Source organism: Electrona antarctica (assembly GCF_951216825.1).
Source record: "Electrona antarctica genome assembly, chromosome: 21".
NCBI lineage: Eukaryota > Metazoa > Chordata > Actinopteri > Myctophiformes > Myctophidae > Electrona > Electrona antarctica.
Genome location: NC_136802.1, coordinates 17,842,764 through 17,868,031, shown reverse-complemented (window position 1 = coordinate 17,868,031; position 25,268 = coordinate 17,842,764). Strand labels below are relative to the sequence as shown.

The 25,268-nt window shown below is 43.2% G+C and overlaps 1 protein-coding gene across 8 annotated transcripts; it reads right to left on the bottom strand.

Moving 5' to 3' along the window:
* Positions 1-8,328: 8,328 nt before the first annotated feature.
* Positions 8,329-23,483, bottom strand: hnrnpc (heterogeneous nuclear ribonucleoprotein C). 8 transcript variants are annotated; one of them, XM_079490392.1, is made up of 10 exons: positions 23,353-23,483; positions 20,575-20,612; positions 17,388-17,437; positions 16,225-16,490; positions 15,408-15,483; positions 15,199-15,252; positions 12,794-12,951; positions 12,007-12,120; positions 11,131-11,288; positions 8,329-10,290 (listed from the first exon to the last, which is right to left on the bottom strand). In XM_079490392.1, exons 3-10 carry the CDS (start codon positions 17,390-17,392, stop codon positions 10,192-10,194), a joined length of 930 nt encoding a protein of 309 aa, XP_079346518.1. In that variant the 5' UTR covers positions 17,393-17,437; positions 20,575-20,612; positions 23,353-23,483; the 3' UTR covers positions 8,329-10,191. The 8 variants fall into 8 exon arrangements, with proteins under 8 accessions (XP_079346518.1, XP_079346515.1, XP_079346520.1 ...); XM_079490389.1 differs by having other exon boundaries at positions 20,579-20,612; XM_079490394.1 differs by having other exon boundaries at positions 8,329-10,287; positions 20,579-20,612.
* Between the last annotated feature and the right edge of the window lie 1,785 nt (positions 23,484-25,268).

Here is a 25,268-nt window from a genome sequence, read left to right as displayed (position 1 = left end):
TCTGACTGAGTCTCTCTCTCTCACACACACACACACACACACACACACACACACACACACACACACACACACACACACACACACACACACACACACACACCACACACCACACACCACACACACACACACACACACCATTTGTGTAGCGGCCAAAAAGAAGCATGCCCACACAAGCAGAAGTACCTGAGTCGAGCTCTGTCTTTGTGTCTTTGTTTCTCTCTCTCTCTCACACACACACACACTTTCTACTTTTTCCTGCTTGCCTTGAACATTGCTAGACGCACGCACGCACACCCGCGCGCCCGCGCCCACGCCACACACACACACACACACACACACACACACACACACACACACACACACACACACACACAGAGAGAGAAAGCTCTCAGTTGGCAAACAAAGATGAATCGCCCCAGGAGGCTTACAGATCCATCCCCCTCCTCTCCTCTCCTCTCCTCTGTTCTCCCGTCCTTTCTCCCTCGTTCCGTCGTTCCTTTCTTTCCTCTCGTGTCATGACCTCCCTGGCACTGTAACAGTCCTCGCTCTCATCTTCTAATTCGGTTTCTCTCTCATACCATCTCTCTCTCTCTCTCTCTCTCTCTCTCTCTCGTAAAGGACAGCAATGGAAATATAATCCCTTTTTTGTGTTTTCTCCTTGACAGATGTGTGTGTGACAGTATTTGAAGCGTTCCAGCGGGTCTGTGTCTTGTTAACTAAAGGTAAAAATAAGAACAGCCTGGCTGTCACTCTGGGTGCAATATAACCCCAACGAGAGCCGAAAATACGGCAAATTAAAGCCGATATACCCGATTTGTTTGCATTTCTGGCTGCGCCACTGACAGATACGTACAAATATATGCATATACATTTTGTATAGGCCTATGCATATATTTGCATATACAAATACATGCAAATATATTACACACACTCTTTTACTTTGCTCATTTCTCATCATTTCCCTTATTATTATTATTGTTATTGAATATATAGACTATCCTTCCATTCCGTCTCCCTTTGAGAACAGTGAGAAACTATTGTGTTGACATTCTAACCACGATACATAACTAATTTGCATACTTAAATGATTGACGTTCGGAGGATCCCCCTCATTCCCCTGGTAACGCTATGAACTGTGGGTAATTTCTTTGCCAAAGTCAGCCAAAGTCAGCATCGATGCTGACTTTGGCAAAGGGCACATAAAGGGGCAGGGCTGAGCCCTCACTGACTTACCGATTTCCAATAGGACATCCCTCAAGCCCTCGCAGACTTCACATGAACGCGCAGCTAAGTCAGTGAGGGCTCATTGAGTCAGCAAGGGAGTGGATTGGGATTGGGCCTTAGTCTATGTAGAAGAGCCGCCATATTGGACTGGCCCCATGTAGAACGGAGTTGTTGTAACTCTGTCTTATACTCTATGGCTCTGGTTTAATAGTGAGTCTGACCAAACAAAAGGGAAAAGCTTACATAAACTGAAGTAAAAAAAACATAATATCCGTCCTAAAGGCAAACACAACAAAAAGGAGCTAGCCGTGTCAAAGTTCAAAAAACAAGCAGAAGGTCAAACCTGAGGATCACTGGGAAACATCATCAAATACTGAAAAGCAGGAGTCCGGAAGACACACCAACAACATTACGTTCTATTCTAGCAAAGAATGAGGCAGAATGAGTCCAGTTTTATAGGTGGTGGAGAAGTTGGACTCAGGTGAGTAATGAGAAGGGAAGCGTTGGGCTGATGAGGCATGTGGTGTAATTTAATGTGGGAGTGGCCAGCAAGGAGAAACACTAAAACAGGCCTCGGATCTCCCAAGCGAGAGACATGAGTGCAATTGTATTTGTGTGCACATGCGTTCAACCACCTAAATCCTATTATGAATACTTCATTGACAGGGGGCACTCTGTACTTGATCTTCCCCCTTTTTCCCCACAACAAATGTGATGACATATGCCCAGAATAGAGAGTCGCAGTCCCGCCCCCTACCATGGCCCAGGAAATGAATCCCAATGCATTTTTCCCATAGACATTTCAAAAAGTATTTATTTAAAGACGGTTACGCCGCGGACAAAACCAACTCGAGTCGTGACAACTCATGACAACACAAACAATATTTTGGACCAAACAAATAATTACAAAGAAGAAAAACAACAAAAAAAGTGTTGTAACCTCCCGTTTTTTCTTCTTTCTAATTATTTGTTCGGCCCAAAAATTGTGTTTGTCGTCATGATTTGTCACGACTCGAGTTGGCTTTGTCCGCGGCGTAAACGTCTTTAAATACTTTCTGAAATGTCTTGAGGAAAATGAACGGAGAATCATTTCCTGGGCCCTGGTAGGGGGCGGGACTGCGACGCTCTATAGGGACTGATAGTAATTAAATCAGTGGTGTAATGCAGTGGTTCCCAAACCTTTTCATGTCAAGGACCCCCAGTTTGACGTTGTCACGGCCCCTTGGCCTGGCCTACAGGGCCTATGCTGTGTATATGGTACTGCCCTGTGTGTGTTTCTCTCACAGATCATGTGGGCGTCGGCCCACTTACAGACTCCTCATTAGGTGTATTAGGAGCACCTGGCCAGTGCTCCTGGAACCTCCTATAAAAGAGGGCTTGCCAGCCATTATCGGTTCCCTCTCCAGATGACAGCACCTTTCTGTTTCTTTCCCTTACCTGTTTGATTTGCACACTACAACACCCATTCACCATACTATCCACACATCCACACTGACACCACTGATCTCACTGACTTCCACATCTCATACATTCTGTAAGCATTATTTGACCTATTATTATTAGTTACCCTTTTCTGTGAATAAATTATTGTTATTTGAACACTGTTACTGCGTCCTCCTCCATTTGTCATGGCCCAACGGGCCGGGTTATGACAGACGTTCATTAGTCTACAGACGGGTACCCATTTAATGGCATTTCTACCTCTGAGACCCCAATTTATATTGTAAAATCTATGTTAATTTAACTCTGAGAGTGTACAAATGGAACCAAATGGACGGGTCCATTTGGTTCCATTTGTACACTCTGAGTTACAGACCCACAAGGGTCCATTTGGTTCCAAACTATCATTTAGCTGGGGACCCCCTGGATCTCCTTCAAGGACCTCTGGGGGTCCCCGGACCCCACTGGTGTACACCTGGTGTAATGTACCTGAGTACATGTACTCAAGTACAAAATCCACTGTTGTTACTTTACAGAGTATTTTAAAATGTCTGTACTTTTACATCTACATCAATAGAGGCAAATATTGTACTTGTACACTACAATTTTTTACTATAGTTACTTTGTAGGTTTTGATTATTATTGGAAATTATGAATTAAACAATTGTTTTACTTATAGTAGCCTACTTCTTCCACCATGGTTATATATTGCATGGACTGATATATTATAAACATTTACATTCACAATGCTGCACTCCCATCATGTCAAACACGGAAGAGGAAGTATAATCAATCATATCTACAGCATGGGGGGCATCAATATATGAAGACGCTTTGGTTATGATATCCATAGCACTAATTAAGCATCATCACAGGGACCCTATAAGCGTGGTTGGGTGTATGTGTAAACATGGCGCTTATGATGTCGTATACTATATATATATATATATATATACTATATATATATATATATATATATATATATCATGGACTTTAAGTAGTGCATGTGCTAGTTATATTGTACTGTAAATAAACACACACATAATCTCTATATGTACAGTATGTGTGATGATGGGTGAGACATAAAGAGATCAAAGCGAGAGCTATATAGAGAGAGAGAGCGAGAGAGGCGGGGGGGGACACACTGTATAAAGTGTATATGCCTTCCATGCTTGTGAACATTTACTCATAAAGCTTATCTGTGCCACTGAGCCATTGATTCTGCTGGACTGGGCAATGTTCCCCATCTAACTATTATTATGCCATGGCCTAACATAACATCCCCTGTGTATTGATTACATTGTTTAGTCACGTTAAGACTTTATAATTGATCAAGGGTGACGTATACATACACCCAGTTAGGCTAGCGTCACATGGGCCGAGGTCATGTGAATCCATTCATTACAGGCGTGATGTTGTTGTGGAGACTTTCCAAGGAAGAATTTGATTTTGTTGTTCACGTCCTGTTTTCGCATTCATTAACCACTTTAACCCTGACATCCATGTTTTGGGCATGTAAAAAGAAATGGCAAAGAATGTCATGTTTTCAGACTTCAAATGCTCTGCGAGTCTGCAAGCTCACGGTGCATCGCACTGCAACAACACAAGACAATGTAGATCAGCTACCCTACTTGTCCCTTGGGTTTCATTTTACACTCTCAAGAGTTAAATTATTGTTAAAACATCTGCATCACATCAACGTTAGCCAAAAGCTAGAATTGTGGACAACATATTATCCAACAACAACAAAATATTCAAAGTTTTGGGTCTGCAAGGCTAAATGTCATCAAATGGTGGTCTGTGGCTCAAATGGCCAAAAACATAATGGGCCTTATGGAAAAGGTTGCAAACCACTGCTCTAGACCAGTGGTTTTCAACTCATTTCATATCAAGGGCCACTATTTCTTCGCCATTTGAGCCACAGACCACCATTTGATGACATTTAGCCTTGCAGACTCAAAACTTTGAATATTTTTTTGTCGTTGGATAACATTTTGTCCACAATTCCATGCTATAGGTATAGGAGATAACAGGCAAACAATCAAAAAGACAATTCTTCTACATTCTCTAATTGTGTAAACTTCTTGTTTAACAATAGTTTAACTCTTGAGAGCGTAAAATGTTTATGGTTACGTGTCCATTTGGTTTCATTTGACACTCTCAAGAGTTATATAAGGGTTAAACATACACAAGGGTCCATTTGGTTACCCAACTCTCCATCATTTAGCTGCATGGGGACCACCTGGAACCCCCTCAAGGACCACTGGTTGAAAACCAATGCTCTAGACGATGCATATATAGGCCTAGTATTGCTGGTGGTATGGTCCTTGAAACATCTGGAGGTTACACGACTGGCTCAAGGACACCTCAGTGGTAGACTGGGGGAGATCACACACTAATATAATCCTCAGTGTAGCGTTAAAATAAGTAGCACTCAAAGTTAAATTAACATTAATACTGTGCAGCTGGATCAATGACTTATAGATAAGTGAAATGGTCACAGGCCTACTTCTCTAAACTTTCGTCCAGCAAGTAGTCATGTGAGCTTTACTTTCATCACTTAATTAATTTGCACTTGGTAAATTGAACCAAATGACTGTTATGAAGTCACATATTGTGAGGACATGTGAGCTAATAAGGCTTTCGTTTCAAAGGCAAAAGCTGTTCAATGCATCACAACAGGCACGCACACGCGTCGCGCACACGCACGTCGCGCACACGCACGCACGCACGCACGCACGCACGCATCTGTGAAATAACAGAAAATGCTGCAGACTAGTTATTCATCTGTGTGTAGTTGTCCCATAGCTTACTTGGAGGTTCCTATATAAACAAGTCTTAGTGCTTTTTTCTGGTTTTATCGTCTTAGCAGATTGTGTTGTACTGTATCTGTACTTCCCCTGAACTGTATACCCATTCTACAAACTGTTGTTAATATACAATTTTCAATCAATCAACACATACTACCAGTAAGACGCCTGAGGGCGAGAAGTGGCGTGCACGCATCCGCCTCGTTGGCGGAAAACTGCTGGGCGACCGCTGGCGCTTTGGAATGGGGGGTCAGACCAACATGGAATGAGTTCTGTACTGGCCATATAAGGAGGTTTGATGAGGTCAGATAAATATATGGAATGTCAGAACAGGTCAGTTCCATACAGTATATGGAGATCTAAGGGTGGTAGCGGGGACATTCTCTTGAGTGTACAGGGTTTGATGAGGGCCCACGTAGGGCCGGGCCGGACTGTTGAGAACGTTTTTAGTGCGGCTGCACTAATAACTTTGGGGCAGGCCCGTCTAGAGTTTGAATGGACAGGTGGGCCTTTTCTGCTAGAACTCTAGAACTCTAGTTTTTGCCAGCTGCCCGGGAGCCCGTCTAGAGTTTGAATGGACAGTTATAAGTCAAAAGGGAGACATCGAGGAGGAAGGATGGATGGGGAAGGATCAACATATGGAATGTCAGAACAATATGGAGATCTAAGGGTTTGAGGTCAGATGTAGAGTTGCTGGCCTATATTGATGACATAAGGGATCTCCATATATGGGCCTAACTGCGACAGCAAGGTTGCATTTACTATGACATCAGGGATATCCATCGTTGATGTCACGTGGTGTCACGGTGACCTGGGCACCATATGTGGGCTGATGTCACGTGGTGTCACGGTGACCTGGGCACCATATGTGGGCTGATGTCACGTGGTGTCACGGTGACCTGGGCACCATATGTGGGCTGATGTCACGTGATGTCACGAGGACCTGGGCACCATATAGGCCTATGGGGTCTTGCCTGGGGTGACCAACCAACCAACAAACCAACACACACATGCTATAGATTCCATAGTTAACTGCAACCTGCGGTCGCAACAATGTACAGAAATAACTTTCAATCCAGTTATCAATACAAACTAATCTTGGGGTGAGGGCACCATCAGATTGGGAACCTGGTGGATTAGAATATCCTTGACACTACAGTGTATATGGTCTATAGTATTGTCATAAACACAAGTGTTACATTGAAAAGATTATGAACCTTTTGTGGCATGTAGCCTATCTGAGCCATAGGGATTAACGTCATGTGGCAAACAGATATTAACTATGTCATGTCAATTTCATTGTTTCTCTCATCTCCCTGTCCTGCCGCCAAAAGCCACAAAACCTTTGTTTTGCACTAATGATGTTATCTCTCTCCATCTGTCATCTTTTCCTCCATCTGTCGCCAGTCTTCCGTTGGCTATAAAACATCGATCTTCTCTCCATGCCTTCATCACCGGCCTCCGCTGTCATCTATCTTCTCTCCATGCCTTCATCACCGGCCTCCGCTGTCATCTATCTTCTCCCCATGCCTTCATCACCGGCCTCCGCTGTCATCTATCTTCTCCCCATGCCTTCATCACCGGCCTCCACTGTCATCTATCTTCTCCCCATGCCTTCATCACCGGCCTCCGCTGTCATCTATCTTCTCCCCATGCCTTCATCACCGGCCTCCACTGTCATCTATCTTCTCCCCATGCCTTCATCACCGGCCTCCGCTGTCATCTATCTTCTCCCCATGCCTTCATCACCGGCCTCCGCTGTCGTCTATCTTCTCTCCATGCCTTCATCACCGGCCTCCGCTGTCATCTATCTTCTCTCCATGCCTTCATCACCGGCCTCCGCTGTCATCTATCTTCTCTCCATGCCTTCATCACCGGCCTCCGCTGTCATCTATCTTCTCTCCATGCCTTCATCACCGGCCTCCGCTGTCATCTATCTTCTCTCCATGCCTTCATCACCGGCCTCCGCTGTCGTCTATCTTCTCTCCATGCCTTCATCACCGGCCTCCGCTGTCATCTATCTTCTCTCCATGCCTTCATCACCGGCCTCCGCTGTCATCTATCTTCTCTCCATGCCTTCATCACCGGCCTCCGTGTCATCTATCTTCTCTCCATGCCTTCATCACCGGTCTCCGCTGTCATCTATCTTCTCTCCATGCCTTCATCACCGGCCTCCGTGTCATCTATCTTCTCTCCATGCCTTCATCACCGGCCTCCGCTGTCATCTATCTTCTCTCCATGCCTTCATCACCGGTCTCCGCTGTCATCTATCTTCTCTCCATGCCTTCATCACCGGCCTCCGTGTCATGATTTCCCCGGCTGTGACTTCTGTTGGTCTCACTTTAATCACATTTAAAACGCAAAGGCTGCCTGCCATTATTCATCCCTCTTTCTAATTTACAATCCGTTTTAGTCCGGCAGCCAACAGCCTTCTTTTGTTTCAAGTGGGAAATTTGGTATATCGTTTTTTTTATTGGCCTAAAATATTGTCATATACATACATTAATGAATCCACTTGCTGACCGGCTGTTGGTATTGAGCGATGTCTTTCATAGTGGGATATATGTGACATTACCATTAACAACCTATATAAGGCTAGATTTTCTGATTTTCCTTATGGTTTTTGTAGCATGTGACATGTCAAACTAGGGGGGGTTTCATGATTCTGAATCCATTCCAAGCATTAGTTTTGCACAAAAAACACTCCTTGGGCTAAAAACGGCCATAGCCAGCTGAATATAGGTTTTATATTTGCCTTATTAAACTCCATGCAGACAGCCCCATAGGCTACATTAACAATGTTCCTTCCTGCACGCACGCAGGCATTCTAGATTCAGAGAAACAGGTGCTGTGATCCGGCTTGGAAAACATGTTTATTCAAACTCACCAAGTGCAGTCAAACATAAATGCAACACACTAAACAGAAACCAACAAACATGGAGCGGGCGGTACAGCGTTACACAAGTCAAGGTCAGTTAAGGTCACAACGCCTCACAGCCTAACAACAGTATAGCAATGAAAGAAAAGTGAATCATTTCAGAGCAATTGAGCACAGTTGCATAATCCCATGGTGTTTTCTTGCACAGGCTTATATTATTTATTTGCCATGCTGAACAGTTAAAAAAAATAAAACATTGCCCAACCAACAGTAAAAAATGTCTTTGTGTCCTATTATGAGTGAAGTGATGTTACACTGCCATCTGCTGGAGGCTACGAGGCAGTTTTTACAGAAGACCTCAGTATCCACCAGGTGCGGCCTCCAATCATGTGCCAATGGGCACACAATATGCACACACGCCATTTTGGATATAGGCGTTACCGATACTACTAATGAACTGTTCCATTCTGGTCAAACAGAGTCAGGGTGCTGCTATTGTTGCATGTTGGCTCAATGGAAACACTGCACCCACTGCTACACCAGTGGGTCTCAAAGTGTCCTTGAGTGGGTTCCAAATGGCCCCATACGGGTGTGAAACTCTGAGAGTGTACACATGGAACCAAATGGACCCGTAGGGCGTAACCCATTATTAAGGTTATTAAAACGTTTTGAGTGCACGGCACACTAAATGGAACAGAGCCTTAATTAGTATCATCGGTAACACCGAGTAGGGAAGCAGCCCGGAAGTAGGAATAGTTAAGCCGTTTCCACACTTAGGCGTCTAGGCGCGGCAGTTTTCTGCTCAGAGCAGGCGTCTCTTCCGGGTTTTTAGACAGCTGGTGGATGGAAAAGAAGCTCCACCCACGCGGCTGAATGCCGTGAGCCCGCGGCGGCCAGATTCCCGGAAACGCTTGCCCCCGCGGCATTCAGCCGCATGGGTGGAGCTTAATTTCCATCCACCAGCTGTCTAAAAACCAGGAAGAGACGCCGGCTCTGAGCGGAAAACTGCTGCGCCTAGACACCCAAGTGTGGAAACGGCTTTTTTCTGTGTGCATATAGCCCATTACCATAGCTTCATGTGCAGGGTATGGGGTGCGGGTAGGAGGCAATTACTCAAATCACCTGATGTGCTGCTGTAGTGTCGGGTTAAGCACTTAAACCCTGTATGCTTTTACTTAGTTGACCACAGTCCCTCACAGGTCTATACTAGGCTACCACTTATTGTTCCCCTATACACGATATCTTTGCTAAAAACTAAATAATAATGCTGATCTACAAACTTGTAGATTCGCTATCTTTGCTGAGTCTTTGCCCCCAGAATGCGGCTCAAGCCGTTTAAAATGTAACCCTCTGTGTAGACGTGAGATTATACCACGGCACAATTACACTCAAGCCAAGCTATTCAAGCCAAGCGTGTGGTGGAAATGCTGATTTAGTTTGAGTGATAAAAGGATTTTGACATGAGCTATATACGTTCAGCCCAGACTAAATGACAATTTGGTGTAAATGTACCATTCTGGGATTTTTGCATCTCTCCAGTGGCAGAAAAGGGTGATGGTTAACAAAAGTATGAAAGAAGCAAAGATAAAGTAAGAGGAAGATATAGAAGGACGAACATATATTTGACGTACTTGTGTGTCTGTGTGAGTGTGTTTGAGGATGAATGGGAGAGATGAGCTACAACACACCGAATTGTGGAAATGTGTCCAATCAAATAAAAAAATGACCGCAGTATGGTGTGCTAATACAATCCTATGCAACACGTTTGCGTGTGTGTGTGTGTGTGTGTGCGCGTGTGTGTCTGTGTGTGTGTGTGTGTGTCTGTGTTAGGTGTGGTGTTTAGGGGTCTTCTCCGTTGATGCTATCTCCATCATCCTCGCCTTCCTCCTGCTCTCCCTCCTCTTCCTCCTCTTCCTCTCTCCCTCTACTCTTCACCTGCTGGGTAAGAGAGGGCAGGTGTCAGTGTGTGAACACGACCGCCTTGACCAGAGCGCTGTGACTTTTTGAACAATTTTCTTTACAAATATCTTGTAAATCCTGACAATTTTCTGAAAACCTATGTTTCTGTATCAGTGGTGGTCAAACCTTTTCATGTCAAGGACCCCCAAAATGATATGTATTGGGCCATTGACCCCCATCTCAACATATTTTGTACCAGGGACCCCCAGAAGCAAAGATTTGAGTTAAAAACATGTTCACGATTAAAAAAAAAAAAATAGCAGATCTACAAGCTCGTAGCGCTATTTGATACATTATAACTTGCACTGAAAAATGTCACACACTCTTATACACCTGATGTGACTTGACAGTAAAGTTAAGTTGATTTGCAGGGTGCTCAGTCCAACCTATGGACAGTAGGTGGCAGTGCAAGTACAGTGGCTGCTACAGTAGCCCCATAGCTCGAGAAGACTTTGAATGAGAAGCCATGCATCTCTCTAGTCTGCCTCCTTATTTTTTCACAGTCACATCTAGTGAATTGTTTTTGTACGTCACTCTGCGTGTACGTCACTCTGCCAATTTGTGGTATGATAACCAACTTAAACCAAGGCTTTAATGCTATCACCTTAGCTCTGTTATACATGTATATAGGACATGTTTTCTGTGAAACACTACACTACACTACACTACACTACACTACACTACACTACACTACACTACACTACACTACACTACACTACACTACACTACACTACACTACACATACACTTGAGTACAAATCCCTGCTTCAAGGTTCATTGCGAGCCTGGCTTCTTTACCCTCTGCAACCCCCCCACTCACCTCTTCCTCCTCCAACAGATCTCCCTCCTCCTCCGAGTCGTTCAGGAGGTCATCTCTGTCCCTCTCTCTGTCCCTCTTCAGGCTGTCCTCCTTCTTGCTGGATGTGGAGGAGTGGAGGGGAGACACCTCCCCCGGCTCTGGCTTTTGGCTCTTCTGTTCTGTAGGGAGAGGAAATGGTAGGTGATAAGAGGAAGAGAATAGTACAGAGGAGAAGCAGTCTCTTCCATACTACCCCTGAGAATTGTGATACTGTACATGTCATGATGTGGACACAGCTTTTGCTACACTAGAGGTCGCTGGCCGCTAAGCATCAATGTTCTGCTGGAGACCTACAGTATGTATTGCATGCATTATGCATGTCATTTCCCCTGTCAATTTGTTTATTTCCATCGAGGACTTTGATTGATTGATTGAAATTTTTATTTCACAGTATGCAGAATGGGTACATTTCAAACGAAAGCACAAGTCAATACAAAACTGTTACTGTGCACGACACCATGATTAAGCATTACACTTGTTTACAACAGGGTCCACCATTTTTAATTCATCAGAACTACTACTACTAGACTTTGTAAATAAGTGTTTTCAGTAATGCCTTTAAAGTGCTATCCTCTGGGATTTTGTGGATTCATGATACTACGTTATTATACGTTACTATACTACGATAATGCTACGTTTTTATTTTTACAGGGGCCAGTTTCGAATTGAAGCCACCCGCAATTAAGTGCTCTTTGAGAGCGGTTTTGAAGGAGTCTAGGGATTCACATTTCTTAATGGCCATTGGTAGGGCGTCACACATTTTAGTGGCACAGGAGCAAAATTAATGTAATGCCCGCATACAGTTCCTGCCTGCAAGTAAAATGCCTGCATGCCTACCTGACTTCTTGTTGTGGTCTTTCTCCATGTGTTCCAGGCTCTCCAGCAGGTAGTCCACCTTATGTTTGATCTGGGTCAGCTCTCTCTTAATGGTCTGCAGGTCATCCACCTTCACTGTGGCGAGAGGAAGACAATCAGTCAGTCCAACAGATGGATTTCAAACAAACACTAATTATTATAACTCATAATAATTAATAATTAGTGAGTTGCTAATTAGTGGGAGGAAGGAAGGCACTGGAGCAACTCGGACAGTTTAAGCCCTTATGTTATTATCAGGGTGCAAGTAAAAAAGAGACAACGTACGCCTTCCTTCCTCCTGCAACCTGTCCTGCCTCTGAGATGCACCAGACTGGCCTGCCATAGGCTTGAGGCGCGGTTGGAACTCCCTTCTGCTGTTATAATAATTAGTGTTTGTTTGAAAGGGGTGCATGATTATGAAATTATGACCGATATCCGATTTTCCGATTATTTGCAGGGTCATATCTGCCAATACCGATTCTGACCGATTCTGATATTATACGGATTATGCTGCCTTCAAACATAAGAAAGACACAAAAAAAGGCGACAGAGCCATTGACGGTCACATTATTATTGCGTCATCAATATCTGTGAAAATAATCGGGATTATTTTGAGACCGATCCGATAACGATATGGCATTTTTATGGCCGATTTCGATATGCTACCGATTATATCGTGCATCATTAATTATGAGGTCCTCTGGCTGGAGGAGTGTGTGTGTGTGTGTGTGTGTGTGTGTGTTAGAGTGCGTGCGTGCGTGTGTCCTACTTGCACGGGAGGTCCTCTGGCTGCTCTTAGAGGAAGTGAAGCTGGTTTTGCGTCGACCGCCCCCGCCACTCAGACTGACTCTGGGACGCTTGGAGGGGATGACGGCCCGTGAGAGAGGAGGTGGAGGCGGAGGAACGCGTGACGGGTAGGTGTACACCCTAAAAAGATGGAGAGGCACAATAAGGACGATGGATGGATGGATGCACCCATGCCTGTCGTTCGGATCTGGCCGGTTCTTTCTGACCAAATAACTTAATCTACACACTGCACATGCTCATAGGTTCTCAGCAATACGCCAATGTTGATTTCGTCAACTAATACTAGGACGAAAAATGTTCGTCGACTACCTTTCTTCACTGACGAAAATGAAATGGAAACTAAATGAAAATTAAATTTTCCCTCAACAAATAAAAATCACACCCGTGTGAACTGAGTGGTGCAACTCCCCCCCCTTACACCCCCCCCCCCCTCTCTCTCTCTCTCATTAGCAGGCAACAGTGCAGCACTATCTCTCTCTGGCACGACAGCGCCCCTACTGGTACTCATGAGTCACACACAAACATAGGTTAACACGGACATACATAGTCACAAACATAGGTTAACACGGACATTGCTGTTCCTTGGAGTGGTTGCACCACTCAAAAAGAAATACAAGGAACAACACTGACAAATTATACTCTGGGAAATGCCCAGGTTAACCAGACCAGCAAGGCTGATCTGAAGAAGTGATGAGTGCTGTCTCTGCTGATTGAAAGAGAAGTGGAATTCCCAGTGCAGCCTATACATTACTAAACTCCTGGTTAGAACATACTGAGCCAGTCTCACACACACGCACACACACACACACCGCGTTCATGCACACACTACACGTGCACGCACGCGCACACACGCACCACGTTCATGCACGCAAGCAGCATTCATGTGTGTTGCTACGTGCTAGGCTAACGTTACTTTTTTGCTACTACAGTAGGCTGCACGCATGCACACACGCGACGCGTTCATGTGTGTTGCTACATATGTAGCCCCATATGTGCCCTCTCCCTACGCACATATGGGGCTACTACATATGCCACTCACCCCTGGGGTGTTAACATCTCCAGTTCCCTGTATGTGCTTTGCTATAGTTTAGTAAAGTAACTTGTGTAGCTGTTCCATGAGCTGTTCCGACAGCCCAGCGCTTCCTACTCCACTGACAACCAATCACAGCGCTCCAAATTCCTCGAATCCCGCAGCCATCCTAGGAAAAAAAAACTCGCGTTCCGTTCACAGCATACAGTGTGCGTGGCTGTGTTGCTGCCTCTGTTTTATATTTCGTCTATGCCTCTCTCTCTCAAAATTGTACAATAAAATAAATATATATCGTCTCTCTCTCTCTCTCTCTCTCTCTCTCTCTCTCTCTCTCTCTCTCTCTCTCTCTCTCTCTCTCTCTCTCTCTCTCTCTCTCTCTCTCTCTCTCTCTCTCTCTCTCTCTCTCTCTCTCTCTCTCTCTAATTAGCAGGCAACAGGGCAATACTATCTATCTGTCTAATACTATCTCTCTGTCTCTGGCACAACAGCGCCCCTACTGGTACTCATGAGTCACACACAAACATGATACATAGTCACAAACATAGGTGAACAACACATAGGTGAACAACACGGACATCATTGCTGTTCTTTGGAGTGGTTTGGAGTGGTTGCACCACTCAAAAAACGACACTATTAAGTTAGGAAGGGACTAGTGGAGAAGAGATCCAGTATAAGTAAAAGACAATTTTACTCTTGGTTGCATGCTGAAAATACAAGCTCACAACACATCGCGCTGTGAGCTTGTAGATCGGCTATTTTCAGCAAGTGTAAAATCAGCCATTACGACACCATCAAGACCCGCCAAAATCATCGACTAAATCAACCGTAGATTTAGTTGACTAAAAGATTCCAGGTGACTAGAATGTGACTAAAACTAAATGACAACTATTCAAGTGAGACTATATGACTAAAACTAAAATCTAAATTTGCTGTCAAAATCACCACTGCGTAGAGCTGCACATTCTTATAGGTTCTCAGCAATACACCCAGCAAATGTCAAGTGTATGGACTATGGAGTGGATGATACATAGGCTACATACATACTGCATTATGTACGACCATACTGTATGTAGAGACACATACACTGGAATGTAGTCTCTGACCTTCGCTGAATGTTTAGCAACATTTCTGTGTGCACCTTTACCTATATATTCATTCATTAAAGTGTGTGTGTGTGTGTGTGTGTGTGTGTGTGTGTGTGTGTGTGTGTGTGTGTGTGTGTGTGTGTGTGTGTGTGTGTGTGTGTGTGTGTGTGCATACACATGCGTGTGCGCGCGAGCATACACGCGCGCGAGCATACACACTTGTACGCAAGAAAATAAAAATGTATAACTCACCTGTCATAGTAATCTCTTTGGAAGTCGTAGTCCAGCTCAAATGAGGCGGGACTGCTGTGCACAGAAAAAGACAGATAAGTAGATGACATGCTTGTAGGAGGATCAACTAAAGCCATGTACAGTACACACAGTAACATACTGCAGTGCACACACATGCATGCAACCTTACTAGAAATGATGATAGAAAAAATGCCACGCTGAAAACACACCTGCTGTACATGTCTCCCGCAGACCGTTTCACTGTCTTTGATCTGTGGGGCTTCGGTTCACCTGCCAGGTTGATGTCTGAGAGAGAGAGAGAGAGAGAGAGAGAGAGAGAGAGAGAGAGAGAGAGAGTGACATGAAGTGTGAAATTCCAATTAACATGTTATGAGTCAGTCAGTCAGTCAGTCAGTCAGTGTGCGTGCGTGTGTTATTTTTGTGCTCAAGTGAAGAAGGCATTTGCTTCACTCCTACTGCCTTTCCCGGTCTAGTTAGCAATAGCATACAATAAAAGGCTCATGAGGGTGACCCACTGTATCACCCTTTTGGTGTTGCACACATCAAACAATGTCACAAGTCAAGTCTGGATTATTTGAACCCCCAGTCTCCAGCATCGGGAAATATCTACTTTTCAGCCAAAAGGCTTTCGGTCTACAGGCAGAATTACTCTCTGCTCACCTACTGTTTTGGTCTTATGACCATCACACAGCAATCCAGAGCAGTGTAGTCCAACCACACACGTACACACACAAAGTGGGGTCCTTGAGGGAGTTCCAGAGATAGAAATGCAATTAAATAGGGGGACCGTAGCCTAATTCTATGAAAAGGTTTAATCTGCTACTACATAGCAGATTTATACAGTATGGGGGGGCCCTTGAAATGAAAATGGTTGAAAATCACTGCTAGAGCCGTACAAATCTTCTCTTATGGGGGGTCCACTGGCATATATTTTCAAATGGGGGTTCGGCAGGCTAATGAGCATCATTTTGGGGGTCCTTGACATGAAAAGGTTTGAGAACCACTACACAACTCGAACTCACTCACCTAGCACCTGTCCCACAATCATGCGTCCGTCCTCGTTGGCCACGGCGGTGCGGGCGTTCCTCTCGTTGGCGAACTGGACAAAGGCGAAGCCCTTGTGCACGGAGCAGCCCACGATCTTCCCGTATTTGGAGAAGATGGCCTCCACGTCGTTCTTGGTGACCAGCAGCGTGTTGAGGTTGCCGATGAAGACGCGCGAGTTGAGGGAACGGGGGTCCGTCTTGTTGGTCACGTTGCTGGCCAGGTCACTGGCGGTGGCGGAAGACCAACTGGGAAAAAAAGGGGTGGGGGAGAAAGGAGGAGAGGAAAGAGGAGATAGAGAGTTGAGTAATTTTTTGGCATATGCTTCTGTTAGAAACTGAGTGATGACATTCCTGTTCCACTTGGGTGCCATGACACATTTCTGTTCCGCTATATATCCCACCATTCAAGCGATTCTGTTCTGGTGTGAATGTGTGGCCGTTTGCATTGGGTTTGGAGGTGACTTTTCAGCTTGACTGAAACTTGTTATATTATATGAATCCTCGATGAAGCTCAGCTGAGTTGCTTTGTGCCAACTGTGCCAACTTTTAATTCTGCCCATAAACATGTTACATGTTTTTATACTTTTAGTAGGTCAGTATATGATTATTTTCAATGGACATAATGCCTTAGGCTTTAGGTAAAGCACAAAAGAATTGCTATTCTGTGTTGAACATCAATAAACTTGCAAAGGCTCCTGACAAGATGACAATTTGTCTGTCAACAGTATACACTTTGTGTATTTATATAGTGTAAGATATTCACAGGTAGGCTACAGTATTTATTTCAGAGAACTAATACAGTACATCACACTTACAGCAAACACCCACAGCTATAAATACACTTTTTGTTAATGTGCATTCCCATACTTTACAATAGGCTATGTTCATATGTTTGATGCAGCAATAGGATGAAAAATACATGTTAAAATATACTTTATCTTTAACACCTTTATCTTAAACAGGCCTGTGTCATTGGGTTTTAAGATAAAGTACTGACAATGAGCAAATTAGTATACACAAATATTTTTTAATGTTGTCATCGTTATGTAATATTTCAGCTTTTGAAACATAGTAGCCTACGATAATAGTAGTATTACAGAACAATATACTGTGTGTTTGGGGTTTGAAATTGCCATCACTCACTCCATTGTGTCTGTAGAGTTGGCGGTGGAGGTCTGCCTGCCTGCCTGACTCTGTTGGAGAGAAGAGTGTTGTTATTGTCCCCCCTGATCCTGGGGGGAGGGAGGGAGGCTCAATGATTGGCCACTATGGGAGCTGTATAGTCACTATGGGTGAAAACTACCGTAGTACAGCTACAAAACAAAATGTGTTGTATTTTTAGCAACTCCTAGAGAGATTTAATGGAAAACTACCTCTGTGAACAAAGTTGGGAATGTGCCAGGATGTAAAAGAGGGGGGGGGGGGGGGATACCACACAAAACCCTGTTGGGGATACATATTTGTTATCACAATAGTATAAAATATTGAATGACAGTGATAAAGCAGCTGAGCCTAAACGGACAAAAAAATGGACAGTAAAACACTTTCAAAACCCATGCTGTCGCAAAGCCTATAGATACATTGTCTACCGTGGACTGAAAATACCTTTTTAAGACATTTGTGCTGAAAAGTGGATATCTCATACTGTACATATTATTTTAAGAGAAAGGCTCGCGTGTGTGTATGCATGTGTGCGCGCGCATGTATTGTATGTATCTTTTTTTTAATGCATATAGACTGTTAATGAATGTCATATGAGAAAATGTTAAAACAAAATCTAAAATAGATTAAATAGCCAATCAGACTATTTTCACCAGGCAACACCGTCTCGTACAATGAAAACCATGCATGCCGCTACGGCCATTACAAAAAAAAACACTGCTCACAACTCTAAACTGTGACCTATAATCTCTCCATCTCTCTCTGGGCACTTGTTTCCAGAAGGAGATCACATTGTTTATCTAAGCCTGTGCTTAATGCTCTCCTCTCTACATGATTTGGCGGGGTTGTTTTCATCCCATGGCCACATGACAGCAGCTACCACACGGGATGTGCTCACATGGGGGCCGGTATTAAGTACTGCAGAGCACCCAGGGATGTTTATAATTGTGAACAATGTTCACACTAGAACAAAAACTATTGACAAACAATGTCAGGTTTAACTTTGAGTGGATAATCTCTCCAAAGAGAAACCTGAAGTCTGAGCCAGTATTTTGGCCTTGTCCCTATGGTATGAGGATAATGCTACCGTTTAAGAGATTTTATGCCCTCCCTACCTGGGCAGAGCATGGCACTGCCAGCCTTATGGGTGTGATTGCTTGTGTAACTCATTGGGGTTAAAGGTTTGCTTCCCTGGGGAAATGAAAAAGACAGACAAAGGCTTTCCTAATTCCCAGGTTCCATGCAGTCTATGGTGGTGTGAATTTGATATAGGCTATTAAGCATGAATTCTGCAAACTCACAACACATCGCCTGACGACACATTGCGAGCTGATAGATCTGCCCTTTTCAGCACACCATATAAATTAAGCATTCATTTAGCCTTAAAAACATGTCTTTATGCACTGATGAATAATCTAAGAGGTTATGTTTGTGATATCGTTTGTGATTGCTTGTGTAACTCATGGGGTATCTAGCCTGGCAAAGCTGGGGCTACAGATACGGTATCTGTCTCATCATGGGACTCCACAGTATGGTGTAGTAGCCTGCGGCATGCAGTGTATTCATTCAAGGAATTCATTGGTGCGGTGCCGGGTGGACAGTAAATACCATGAGTCTTAAATGAACCGTCAGGAGTTAAATTAAGACTCTCTAGAATTCATAGTTTAATGCTTGGGAACACAGATTGGATGCCAGCCGGCATCACTGGCACAGGGGACCGTGTATTTATACAAGACAGGGGTCTTCAACGTTTTTCAGGCCAAGGACCCCTTATAGCTGAGAGAGAGATGAAGCAGAGACAACCCCCCCCCCCCCCCCCCCAATACTGTATAAATCTGCTATGTAGTAGCAGATTAAACGTTTTAATAGATTTCATAGACTTGTTTGACAGCACTATGATCAGCATCAATTCATGTTTTTTCGGTTTGTTGACATTAATATGTTTGATTTGTGTTATGTATTTTCAGACATTTAAACCACTTACACCCTAAGTACTAACTAGTAAACTTCACCGTTGACTCTACAGTATACTGGGTTTGCTCCTTTTCCCCTCTATACCAAACTACTTTGCTGAAAATAGCAGATCTAAAAGCTTGCAGATCTGCTATTTACAGCAAAAGTACCCCTCAGAATAGGGATGCTAGGGTTTCATAAAATGTAAAAAAAAAGAAAAGAAAAAAGTATGATTTTCCAGCCCCCTGTAGTAACTGAGGACCCCTAGGGGTCCCGGACTGACTCGCAGTTGAAGACCCCTGCTGTAGGATATTAGGAATGTGCACTTAATTTGTATGTGCATAATTATAATGTAATGTGACTGAGGAACTTAAAAAATCTACAGGCTAAAATTTCAGACTAACTCTGGGAATTTTATGTAGCCTTGACATTACTAAAGTGCACAATTAATAATACACAGTTGGGTATGCTTATGTGGGCCTAATATAACTCCCATTCCGATAGTTGATAGCAAAAATTGTACTTTCAGTAAGAGTAATAATCCTTCTTAAAAGACAAATAATTGAATGTGTGTGTATGTATATTCCACAAAATCCCCATGCACACAGCCAATCACATTCCAAGGACGCCGCATGCCCTTAATCACAGAGCATGGGGTGTTAATTAAAAAGCAAATAATTGTTTTCATTTTCAGTAATCAACATCAAGAGATTCATGGTAACACTTTACTGTCCGATGGCCTTATGCTGGTGAATTCAACTGTGTATTCATGTACAGTATGGAAAAAGCATTGTGAGTGCAGTGATAAGATTAGTTAAGTGCTTAAAGGAAACTGTATTGTTTGTGGGAGAAGTCTTTTTTTTTTATATCAGATTTTTTTAGTGTTATTTTATACTTACTAAGTCTTAATATACAGCTTTCTATACACTGTGATAGGGCCACCGTAATAGAGTCACCCAGGAACAAGAGGGAGGGTCTGTTATTAGGTAACTAATCTAAAACGGCAGTTAAGAAAACATTTGTTTTGATTGCATCACAACACAACGAAAAGAAAAAAACACTACATGCTACTTGTGTTGGGGAATCTAGAAGGAAATCAGGCTAGTTCACAAGAACTTCACATGGGGGCAAAGCAGATCTGAAATGTAAAAAAAGAAATAAAAAGAAAGACGGATGAAAAAAAAAAATAGGAGGGGGTGGGGGTTGAGAGACCAACTTACGATTTGTTGCTGCGCAAAAAATCTGCTTCAAAAACTAAAGAAGGGGAAACACAAAAAAAAGTGACATTAGAAAATAAGGCCTTTGCCAAAGATGACCTGAATGTGTCAGCATACCTGCAGTACCAGGGATGGACATGTGGGTCATGGTGAGTTTCAAAGAAATATTACAGACTTGTGCCTTATTAAGTCGCCACCATCTGTTCCCCTGGTAGAAACGCTCAGTCAATCTGTCTCAATTCAAACCTTTGAACCATACATTCAGAAATAGTTTTATAAAGCACATTATGTATTCTTTAGCTCACTATATAAATACTGCAGAATAGTATTCAAACTAGGGTTAAATGGAAGTGCTGCTGCTAACCAAAAATAATCCTGAATTATTTAATTATACATTTTGAGAAAGATATAGTTTTGCTTTTGTAGACCATTTCATAATAAAGGTCCTTATAGTTTATTGACAACAAAATAAAAATAAAAAACAAAGAAAAACATAAAATGCCCTATACATTTATACCTTTATATTTTGGCTGTTTTCAGGGCAGAAAATAAACAGCATGGCCTATTGGCCAGCTAAAAGTATTGTTTGTCAATTTTATTAATGGTTAATTATTTTATTTTATATTAAGTTTTCAAATAAACTCAAATCATAAGAGCACAGGACCTCAGAGACCTGCAGAATGTGTGCACTTTTGTTTCACTTTGTGACTTTTCAAGTAACAATATACCATAGTTAGCTCTATGATTTGTTGTATATTACCAGGGCAATGAGGCCATACATAGAGTTAGCTCTATGATTTGTTGTATATTACCAGGGCAATGAGGCCATACAAAACAATTTTATCAGGAGTGAACTGCATAAAATAAACTAAAGGGCAGACAAAAAGCAACAGATCTTGTTCAATGTCAGGGAGCTCACTCAGCTGGCTAATATTTCCCAGTCTGACCCGAGGCCCATTCCACAAATGCCTTTAGTTAGTTCTCACACTTTCAAGATTTTTCAAACATGTTCAAAATTATGAGATGTACAAACAGCTTGCTAAGTGACACGCTGTGAGCTTGTATTATCTTCCATTTTTGAATATCCACCACCCCACTAAAATCTAAAATGACACATCAGATGCTTTCCTGGTATTATTGGGTCAAGTTGATGGGTTTCCGTTCATTTTCTTCTCTCTTTCTTTCATGTTCCGATTTTGGTTTCATGTTCCGATTTTGCACCAGGGTCACCCATGCTATGTGGTGTGGGAGTGTGGGTGTACTCATGGAGTATAGGCATTTAGGATGAAAACAACACACCATATGGCTATCCTAATGTAATGTACATATGGACACCAGAGATCTTACACATTTTGATGGTCTGCTGGTGGCCCAGAGACTAGAGAGGGACATTTATATTTGCCCCCTGCAGCAGATCCCAGGCCAGAACTGTAAGGATCTTTTCCCCCCAGGCCAGACACTTGGGAGTCAAAGAGGTTTCTAAAGAACACCCACTGAGCAACAGCCACACCACATAATTCCCACAACTGGACTAAAATCATTGCATAGAATAGATAGGGGCGGCAGGGGCGGCAGTGGCTCAGGGGTAGAGTGCCTGGATGGTAACCGTAAGGTTGCCAGTTCGAACCCGGGCTCCCCCAGAGTTACTGTCGAAGTGTCCTTGAGCAAGACACTGAACCCCTAATTGCTCCCGATGTGCTAGTTGGTGCCTTGCATGGTTTCCGCTGCTATCGGTGTATGAATGTGTGTGTGAATGGGTGAATGTAATGCACAATCTCTGTAAAGCGCCTTGGATAAAGGCGCTATATAAATGCACCATTTACCATTTATAGATGGGAATACAAAGTGATCATTCACGAAAGACAGTTAAGATCGAGCCCCCCTTCCCTGGGTTAATGGCCAAAACTAGGCGAATTTATAGTCCATTAATTCATTTTAATTACAAACAAACAAACAAACAACTATGCACCAGCCTTGGCTTTTTTAGGCTAAGCAGTATGCAGAACAAACAGGTATGGATGCAACATGGGTTTCTTAATCTGCAGATCATGACTTTAATGATTATCATAGATATTCACCAGATATACAAACTTGAAACTCCCAATATATAGCATCAGTCTATGGCAGCACAACACGCCAAAACAGAGCTGTATGCTTGCTTCATGAAAACGCCCCCATTCTCTCTTTCTCTTCATCGGAAAAACATCACTTGTCAGGCCAGGGACATAACGTTTTACTGTCTGAAGATTACCAAGAAAATACGAAAAACACATCTTTAGCAGCCAACTTCAAACGGCCGTAAAATCAGGTTACTGGTGGGGGTAAAACAAAGAATGACAATAAAAAGCCTTTTAAAAACGGATTTCCAGAAAAAGCACCACCTATCATTCTGTCCAGAAAAGAACGATCTTCGATTCGATCTTTTCCACCTCGTTAAAAACACGACCACAAACAATCAAATACGCTCATACTGTAGTGTGAACCCTGAAAAATTAAAAATACCAGGTTTAAAATGTCTTATTCGAGAGGAAAAAAACCAAGGCAAAAGACGTGTGTCGCTTGTTGTGGAAGCTGTAAACTAATTACAATCGCCACCAGCCGAATCACAAAATGTACGCCACTATAAAAGCCAAACACAGTCTCAGTGAGAATACCAGCCAGAAAAATACATTAAAAATAAAATCAAAAAAATCCCAAAGATGGTTCAAAGTCAGAAAAATAAAAAAAATAAAAAATAAAAATAGGGGGAAAAAAATCTCTCTGTTAAAAATACTCACCGGGAGCTTACTATTAAAAATGAGTAAAATTCAACCGTTGTTTTTACTTGTGTAGGTTAATATCCGAGTCAATTGTCTGATACCATCACCTTGAAACCAGCTAAGCTAACCACGAAATGGCGTCGTCCAACCGTCCAGCAACTGGCAGGCACCACTGCCAGATTGTGTGAGAGAAATAAGCAACCAGGTCCATAAAAACAAGCCCAAAAGTAGCCTCAAGGTTCAAGGTTGTTCTTTATTGTTACATCTTGTGTACAGGTATAAGAATTAAAACGTATTTTTGTTTTGCTTCCTTCAAGCAATGCAGCAGCACATGCAAATCAACAAAACACAGCAAGCACAGCAAACAAAGGGATAGAATAAAGATCAATCAAAGAGTAAAACAAATAGAAACCATGTACATGTGTTCCCTGTAGTGTATTGATTGATTGATTGATTGAAGAATTTATTAACAGTTTGCAGAATTACAGTACATTTCAAGCACAAACTCAATACAAAGGCTGTTAACTGTGAGTGGACGACCCAATTAAGCATTACACTTGTTTCCAACAGGGTCCACCATGTTCAAATCATCAAAACATTTAGAGACGTACAAATAGACACTTCTATAGACAGAACAGGAATTCATCAAAAAAGAATTCATCAAAAAGGAGGTAAAAAGGGAAAAGAAATATATACAGTGAGGGGAAAAAAGGGGGGGGGCGGGGGGGGGATTCAGATTTTACGGGGGCCAGTTTCGAATTGCAGCCATCCGTAGGTGCCCTTTGAGAGCGGTTTTGAAGGAGTCAAGGGATTCGCATGTCTTAATGACAGTTGGTAGGGCGTTCCACATTTTGGTGGCATAGGAGCGAAAAGAATTTAGACCCTTGTTTGTGCCGAATCTGGGTTGTACATGGTTCGTTGCACTCCCTCTGGTGTTGTGGGTGTGGACTTCGTTAACATTAAGGAAGTATCTAGACAGGTACATGGGTATCTTGGTGGTGTATCGAATCTTGTGGACCAGACCCATTGCAAGATGCTGTACTCTGTCGTCGACCCTAAGCCATTCCAGCCTGTCGAAGTGGGCAGGGGTGAGGTGGGTTCGGGGGGCTAGATCAAGTAGGAGCCTGACCAGTTTGTTTTGGGAAGTCTGGAGCCTGGTTTTAAGGGCCTTTGAGGTGCTGTGGTACCAGGAGGTGCATGCATAGTCAAAGAAACCCTGTACAAGGGCTCCTGTTAAGGTCTTCAAGGTGTTTTTGTTGACCAGTGAGGAGATCCTGTAGAGGAATCTTGTTCTATGGTTGACTTTTTTGATTACGTTGGTGGCCATTTTATCACCGGAAAGATTAGCCTCCAGGATGGAACCTAGGTAGGTAATTTCATCTTTACGTGTGATAACATTGTCACCCACTCTAACCGAGAAGCCATTTGCCTTGCTGAGATTACTAATAGAGCCAAAGAGAATGGATTCAGTTTTTCCCAGGTGTAAAGATAGTTTGTTATCAGCGAGCCAGGTGCAGATTCTACCGAGTTCAGAGCTGAGGGCATTTTCAACCTGCAGTTTGTCCCTGTCCGAGACCAGCAGTGCTGAGTCATCTGCGAACAGGAACAAGTTGCAGTCACAGGCTGAAGTCATGTCGTTTACATATATTAGGAACAGTAGAGGCCCTAGTATGCTTCCTTGTGGAACGCCACAGCTCACTGGGAGGGGGGGGGACAGTGTTCCGTTCACTTCCACCATCTGTTCTCTCCCCTCCAGGTAGGATTGCATCCAGCTCACTGATGTGCTATCGAAACCAATTGCTTTTAGCTTGTTAACCAGTATGGAGTGGTTCACGGTGTCAAAAGCCTTTTGGAGGTCCAGCATGACCATGCCGCAGTATTTGCCAGCGTCCACCTCTTGTTTGATGTGGTCGCTCAAATAGAGGAGGCATGTG